Raw genomic sequence first — 8185 nt, forward strand, 5'->3', positions numbered from 1 at the left:
TGGCAGCCTTGGCCAGGAATATTTCCTGTCTTATATCTGATTTTCCAAAGACAAGGCCCTTTGTATCTCTAAATTGGACTACAAAGCTTTAAGATGGCACTCAAGTGAAACAAAAATGCAAAATACAAAGACAGCCAATCACAGAAATTACAATATAGTCTTAGTTCAGGATAACGCCAATGCCCAGCGAGTCACGACCTGAAAAGTTGTCCCCTTTACATTTATGTTTTGAGTATTTTGATGTTTCAGTATTCAGTTAAAGACGATCAAGTGTTTTATACTTGGTTATATTTCATAAATCAGCCCTTCTATTTCATGTTTTTGGGTATCAGCTTATCATACCGGCTCATGCAGTGCCTGGCTGAACCTCCATATTGTTGACATTTTGGTAAGACTGCTGACATCCTGTCAAAGTTTGTATCACCAACATGCAAAAGTGCTGTAATACGAACAGTGGGCCCCCGAATTACAGGCTGATGCAGATGTACACCATCACCATCAACTAGGATTGTGATAAAAACCTGACACAATGTAACTGAAATCAAACACCTCAGAGAATGTTCTAATCGAATTTAAAGCATGTGCTCTTCAAGTGCAACGCCAGAACAGCTTCAAGTCAAACACCAATTTCTTCCCTTTTCAAATAAACTGCCACACATAAGCTTTAAGAAAAGTGCAATATGCACAATTTTATTAGTTCTGTGCTGAAAGATAAGCACAATGAAATCTCACATCTGAATCAAACCATAAACTGAAGACTAGTCTTTTTAAAGTTACAGTAAAAATTTAAAAAAATTACCATGTACAAGGGTGGGGGAAAAAAAAAAAAAATCAATCAGCCAGGGCAAACATAATGTGAAGTTAAGAATTCCAAATCGCAGTTCAGATACAAAACCAATACATCAATATTTAGATTCTATCAAATTCCAAACATAGCTCATTCTCTCATTTCACCATCTTCTTCCTCCTCTTCTACTCCTCGTATGTACAGAACATTGTTGCATCTACAGAAAAGGGCAAAAAAACAGTATATTAATCATTTAAACGTGATAATATGCAATGAATGTATATAAACTATTTTAAACACCCTGTCATATCCCATAAATGGCTACAATAATATGGACAATGTAGATAAAAACTGAAATACAATTAAACCACCCTCAAATGGCTAGAGGAAGAAAAGAGAGAGCATTAATTCTATTTAAAATTAGGGGCTTCGCTCACACCCCAAGCGCAGTTGTGGACGGGGTGCTGAATGCACGTCAAGGAGACAGTCGCTCCTCCGAAACCCCTCTTTAATGGCGATACAATGGGAAGCAAATATGTGTTTTTTTTTTTTCTTTTTCTTTTAGCTCCTCTTTGCTCATTCAGCTGCTGGCGCCGTGCTGCGAGATCTGCACTTTGTGTGGCGCTTCAAACGTTTAAAAGTCACTGCCTTGTCTCTCTTCTCCTCCAGACATCCTCAAAGACCCTAATGCGATCTTTACTCTCCTTTTTTGAGACTTTCGATTTTTCTACTTCTGTTATCTCTAACCTGCTCTGTACGTGTATCACGGGACGTGAAAGCGTCTCTCTTCAAAAGGTCATGTCTCATCGCAGGAGAAAAAAGTCTTGGCCCAAGTTTTTATTTATATATATATATATATATATATATATATATATATATATATATATATATATATATATATATATATATATAGATATATATATATATATAGATAGATAGATAGATATATAGATCTCTATGCCAATCAGCCCATTAAGCATGAGCAGAAAACAAAAATAATTCTGTCTTCTGCTACATTCTGGTTAAGAAAGTGAAACTAATGCCAAGACAGAGTTATTCTGTCTGTTAAGCAAGTAGTGTTGCATAATGCAAGTGAAACTTTTTATTAAATTGGAATCATGAAAGACACTACCCTGTCCTTTTACTCAACGTGACCAGAGCGAGGTTGGCACAGTGCAGTTAAATGCTGCCAGCTCGGACTCATTAGCTCCAGCTAGCAAACTACAAAATGTACCAACCTGATATGCTATTGCTGTTTGAAGAAAAAAAAAAAAATGTCCCAAGAGCCACAGATCATGGCAACCAAATTTGCTTTTTTGAGGTGCTGCGCCAAGTACCTCCTAACTCAATAAAATTACATAGTCAGCCAGCAATTGATAATCTTGTCTTAAACTCCAACACAGAATACACAAAGAATAACAGATGTCTACTTTAACTAGTAAATGGCATTTGCTAAAAAGAATTTCACTGTACTATCGTAATAAGTGACAGTAATGACCCAGTAAACCTAAAAATATTTGGAATTCAAGAATACAAGATTCCCACTTTAACTGGTAAATGTTGTCAATTCAGTGCTTATTTGTACCATTGCATAGTGTTACATTTTCTGTTTTATTCATTTTTACAGTATATGTAACACACACACACACGCGCCAAGGGCACAAGAATGTGCCATTCGAGTGCAGGCCCCATACCCACGATTCTACTCCTACACCCAATAATCACAGTGAATAACAACTTTCTGTACTAAGGTAAACACAACAGAACCTTCAAAAATATAAAATTACCTGATAAGAACTTCACCTAAATGACCCGCTAGTGCCCCATCAACGTACTCTTCAGTGTTGGCCAGCTTTTGGGAGAAAGAGAGAGAGAGTGAGATGTCATTTATGTTACAATGTTTCTAGAAAGAATTAAAAAAAAATGCAAGAAATAAATGCCACATCTACAAGTAGCAAAACTTCTTACAGTACAATGAATAGCCACCCACTGGCACAGAACCATGGAAGAGCAGCACAGCAAACACAAATTACTCAACAAGGAAAGGAAAGAACGAGTCGACCAAGTAATAACACTAGAAATAAAACTGGACCATTTTGTGAATGTCTGCAAACCTCTATTCAATTGCTCTCTACTGTACACGTGTCAACGACCCTCTAAAACTATAACTGGAAACAAATACAAACCCAATTCAACACACAATTAAAGCTTAAAATGTTTTCCTTTGCACAGTTCTTTGAGAGGGGGTAAAAGCCTTAACGCGGGCACTGACATCCTCTACATGTTCTCCAACGCTGTGATGGCCCCTGTGATTGTCTACAATGTGGTGAGCTGGGCCAGTAACATCACTTCAAGGGAAGGACCACCGGATCAACAAGCTCATTTTAGGGCAAGCTCAGTTATGGGATGCAGTACACCAATGAGGTAAAAAATACAAAACTGAGGGTCATTATGAACAATGCAGCACATGGCCTCTGACACAGCAGCACTGAGGACATAAATAACAACAAATTATTAAGCAGAAGTGTTTTAGTAAAATGTCTTTATAATGCCTCCCTGGGTCTGTAACTGGCCTTTTCATCTTTACCCAAATCAGAAAGTTTGTTTCTTTTTAGTAATTATTGTATTTTTTTTTTTTTTTTGGTTTTTGTTATGTTTTGATAAAATGTATTAATTCCTGAGTTGAAGTTGTCTTTTTGTCTGTTTGGATGTGCATACTTGTATATATTTATTTATTGGGTTTCTGTAAAAGGACAAATTTTGCCCCATGGGTGCAGATAAAGTACTATCTAACCAAATTGACTCAGAAATACTAAAGGTGAATGAATAAAACATTAAAATGAAATTCAGTCGGTTCAGTTATTTAACAACAAAGTTACAGTGAAACTAAACACAAAGATTTGCAGACACACATACAGCAGCACAACTGAAAACCCAGACAGATAAATCAAGTGCCAAGTTTAAAAGACATGTGCAATGCAGCCGAACGCTACTATCTTTACAAAAGAGCTTTACTTGAATTTCTACAATTTATACGATGGGTACAATAAAACATTTAGTATAACAAAATAAAAATAAAAATGATCGACTTATATTTTAAAAAGGCAATGATTATTAAAATACAATCACCTGCATGTTCATGTAGCCATCCACAGACACCAGGTAGCCTTTGTACTCCATTCCCCACTTCAGCTTCACCATTACTGGTTTCCCAGTTAAACCATTTAGAAAAGGCTTGGGGTTCAGTGGTAAACTCTAAAAAGAAAAAAGGTTCAGATAACTGATGAAGCCTTGTCTCTCTTCACAATGGAAAATGATACAAAACTATAACAGAAAAGCGCTTGCATTTTGGTGATTTAACATTCATACTGCAAACCTGCCGTAAGCAAGCAAACTCGGATTTCTACAGACGAGCACAACATATCAATGTGCATGCAATTTTATAAATATACTTTAATGTACTACTGATACAACTCACATTTTTCAAAAGATGAGAACATATTACTCCCCACCTCTATCTGATCTTCGCCACGGTTATTATTGTGCAGAGTGTATTATTCCTTAAGGATTGTTTTGCTAACTTTTGTTTTATGCGCATTTGCTTTTAAGGAGCAAAATACGTACTTAAAATGTCCCTGCTCAAAATCACATGTGAAACGCGAGAAACAAAATATGAACAAAGGCCACGACAGTCCCTGCAAATGAAAACAACAAGAAATGCACATTCTGCAGTCCACGGCCTGCTTTGAGAATGAATGAAATGTGAATGCACTTTTAAAAAATTCAGCCCCTGAACATAAAATATTTCACAGGCTCCGCGACGATCACTTACAAAGCGACATTTTAATTAAAACACCGCCTTACCATGGCGTAATTCTTAACAATCAATTCCTTCAATTCGCACGAGTCCTAATCGGCGCGTCGCCTCACCGACGTCAGGAAGGAAGGAAGTTCTGCACGACCTTTGAACTTCAACCCCGCATTTTCGTTCGTACAGCTCAGTGGGGTTTACTGCCATCTGCTGTATGGAGGCCTTACTGCCCACCCAGAAACCTGTTTTTTATTATTTAAATTAAGAGTAATAACAATAACGAAATAAAACAAAGTTCAAAAAATAAAATTGTGAACTTTTTAGGCATTTGATAAAGTCCAACAGACTGACAGATATTGAAGGCGTTCTGTTTTGTAGAATATTTAATAATGATCTCTTTCTAACTAAAATTTATTTAAAGATGGTTTCTATTTTGCCCATTTATTGGTATGAATATGAAATCCCACACATACATAATATATAATAAATTAATAGTTTACAGGTTTTTTGATTTTTTTAATACTAAAGTTGTTTACTAATGTCACTTGTACATTTTTTTTCTTTAATAGAAATCTTCCCATATCATAAAAAATTAGCCAACCACCCATAAAAGGCAGATTCCACGTAATTCAGTATTTAGGGTGGCAAAGAGCTTGAGCTCTTAAGGTCATAGCAGACGACAGACAGGTCTTATCTTTAGTATCGACATTTCTCCATGAGTGTTTCCAGCACCTCGACTGAAGAACTAGGGTTGCTTCTCCAGTTTTAAGAGCAGCGGGTTGAGTTTGGTTTTCTGCACTACAAATGGTGGCTGGTGGTTAACAGGGCAGAAAGGATGACCAAGATCAGAGCCAGTACACATCTAAGAGGGCCAGTAGTCAAGAGCAAGAAACAACTGTCGCTAAGCAGTGAGCTTTGCATCTTCCTTGAGCTCAGCCAAACGTTCTCTTTCTATTTTACATGGCCATGTGTCTTTTTACCAGGCCAGGACACCACCCATCTTCAAATGCCCGACCACCCTGTTGGTGAGTGGTACTATTCATGTGGCCCGTCAATTGCTTCTGCTCCGTCCTTCGTTTGTATAAAGCAGGCACTCAGCACAGAGCAGAGTGTGTAAGTTAGCATAATGTTAATAGATTTCAACAAATAAGAAAAAACATGTTGGCAAATTTTTCATTTTCTATAAGGCCAACAAATTCCAGTCAAATCTGTCAAAGCATTTTTGAGATTTTGGGGTATTTAGTTCTTTTATTATGTGTGTGGGGTGAGGAGATACTCCTAAAAACTGACCTCGAAATGTCCTCTCTTATTGGATACCTTCTGATCTACGTGTCCTGTCCTGCCAATGTTGTATTTCAGCAAGGGTTCCTCCCTGGCTAGGGTTCTTATCCTTGTCTCGTGTTTTTTTTCTTTTTTCTTTTCATTGTTTAGTTTTTGATTTATGTTGACATTAGTTTTGTTTAATATTTGCTAAATTTCTTATGCTTCTGTTATGTTCCTTGTGTTTTCTGGGTAGTTCCCTAAGAGGTGAGGCCACCTGCCTGTCACCGCAAGGGACTTCCCTCAGCCCTATAAATGAGGGGGCAACCCACAGTCCCTTACGGTTCATTTGAAAGCACTTGTGAGTTGCTGAATGTTAATTGTTTTAGTACTTCGTGATTTTTCTGGATGTTTTGAACCCGTGCTCTGTTCTTTCACTTTGCCTTGGATTTCAAATTAGGACTTTGGTTTGTTTTGGTTTGCTTTTATTGTGCAAATGTTTATGACAGTAGAAAAGCGGTTGATAAATTATAGTTTTAATTTTCCAGTTTAGAGTTTATGTTCCAGTCGTCGCCCCATTTGACCACGAATAACTGAAGCAGGAGTTGCCCGAAACTCCTGTTGCCTGACTGAATCCCCTGGCAAGCTAAGGGGATGAAAGTTTAACGGTCATTTAATGGTCTTTGAAAGAACAGATTTTATTTTTTTTCTCCAGCTTTTGGAGTTTTTTTTTTTGTTTTTTCTGTCCACCCTGGCCATCGGACCTTACTTATTCTATGTTAATTAATGTTGACTTATTTTTATTTTTTATTGTGTCTCCTATTTTTCTATTCTTCATTTTGTAAAGCACTTTGAGCTACATTTTTTTGTATGAATATGTGCTATATAAATAAATGTTGATTGATTGATTGAACAGAGACGTGAAAGTGCAGTGCTGCGTCACCGAGTACGCCGCTCAGTTTCTACTTTCACCGCTCGTCTGTCCTTTCAGGCTGTGCAACGCAAAAGGGAAGTCGCCAGTTTACCGATTCCGATTCCGATTGCGTTGACAGCTGGGAAGCAAGCGCAGAGGGGGACAAAAGAACAAAAAGTGAGGCTTTCTCAGTTCCACGAGACCTTTTTCAAATTTAAGGTAAATTTACTGCTTATTAATGGATTGAATTTCAGTTAATATTAAGTCACACCTGTCAGTCAGTCATTTTCCAACCCGCTATATCCTAAAACGGGGTCACGTGAGTCTGCTGGAGCCAATCCCAGCCAACACAGGGCGCAAGGCAGGAAACAAACCCCGGGCAGGGCGCCAGTTGAAAGTAAAATCAGAAAATGCCATGCAGAATGATTACTTTTGTTACCTAGATAGCATGCTGCACAAGATGGAAGAAGTGATCTGGAAATTAATAGAAGGATTGCTATGGCAAAAACGGGTATAAACACATCACAGTGAACGTAAAGGTGAACATTCAACGATGGAAAGAAAAACTGGAAAGCTATGTGTTGTGTGCTTTTTTATTTTCGAAATATGCTAAAAATGTCGTGGACATATAATAAATGAAGACGTATTAAACGGAGAACAGGTGAAAAGACATTTAGTAAGTGAGATCAAGAATAGATATCTGGGGCACATCATGAAAGCTGAAGGAATTACAAGTATCCCATGGGTAAAATCAATGGGAACAGAGGAAGAGAAGCACCATCAGTGAGACGGTTCGCGAAGAACATGAGTTGCAATTAGACTTTTAGAACAACAAGGGAAAAGAGACGGTGGAAGACCAGGATCACCAAGGTTGCATCGGACGTGGCACTTAGCGAGTGAGCTTTTTAAAAATGATCACGTACGGAGGCCAAGTTGAAAAAAAAAACACGAATGCTGCTGTGCCCGATAGTCTTGGCCTTTTCTTTTATATCTTAACCTTGAGCTTGTCTCTATGATATAAACAGATATCGCATTTTATTAATTTGAGTCTCGACTTTGGATTGGTCGATAGCGATCGTGAATTCTTTTACCAGCAGATGGCAGTAAAATACTTGGAAACATTCGTTCGATCACGGTGACTTTCAAAAAGTTAAAGCCGAGTGATGCCAATATCTAGAGTGCATTGTGAATGATTGCGTCTAAACAATTTGTATACAAAAAAAACCCTGAAATAATTAACGAATGCAATAATTACGCCTTGCACTGTTTTAAATTTGCTTTTAAACTGTTTCGACGTAGCATATAACATGTGACCTAGAAATTGCACTTTGTCGTTGACCTTTCATGACTCTGCCAGCAGATAACTTACAGTTGGGTATACTCACTTGCAGTTTCTGGATCACTAAATAGTGTT

At 37.6% G+C, this 8185-nt stretch overlaps 1 protein-coding gene across 1 annotated transcript; it reads right to left on the minus strand.

Moving 5' to 3' along the window:
* Positions 1–663: 663 nt before the first annotated feature.
* On the minus strand, positions 664–4757 carry snrpf (small nuclear ribonucleoprotein polypeptide F). Its single transcript, XM_039771904.1, has 4 exons — positions 4652–4757; positions 3917–4042; positions 2575–2639; positions 664–1004 (listed from the first exon to the last, which is right to left on the minus strand). The coding sequence occupies exons 1-4, from the start codon at positions 4652–4654 to the stop codon at positions 938–940; spliced, it is 261 nt and encodes an 86-aa protein (XP_039627838.1). The 5' UTR covers positions 4655–4757; the 3' UTR covers positions 664–937.
* Positions 4758–8185: the final 3428 nt, after the last annotated feature.

The sequence above is a fragment of the Polypterus senegalus genome, chromosome 12 (assembly GCF_016835505.1).
Source record: "Polypterus senegalus isolate Bchr_013 chromosome 12, ASM1683550v1, whole genome shotgun sequence".
NCBI lineage: Eukaryota > Metazoa > Chordata > Cladistia > Polypteriformes > Polypteridae > Polypterus > Polypterus senegalus.

What these genes read in the sequence shown, in the direction of transcription:
- snrpf (XM_039771904.1), bottom strand. An exon ending in ATGGCTACATGAACATGCAG is followed by an intron (nt 2,640 to 3,916) that starts GTGATTGTATTT and finishes TTCTCCCAAAAG; the next exon opens with CTGGCCAACACTGAAGAGTA. An exon ending in TTAGGTGAAGTTCTTATCAG is followed by an intron (nt 1,005 to 2,574) that starts GTAATTTTATAT and finishes CCTTTTCTGTAG; the next exon opens with ATGCAACAATGTTCTGTACA.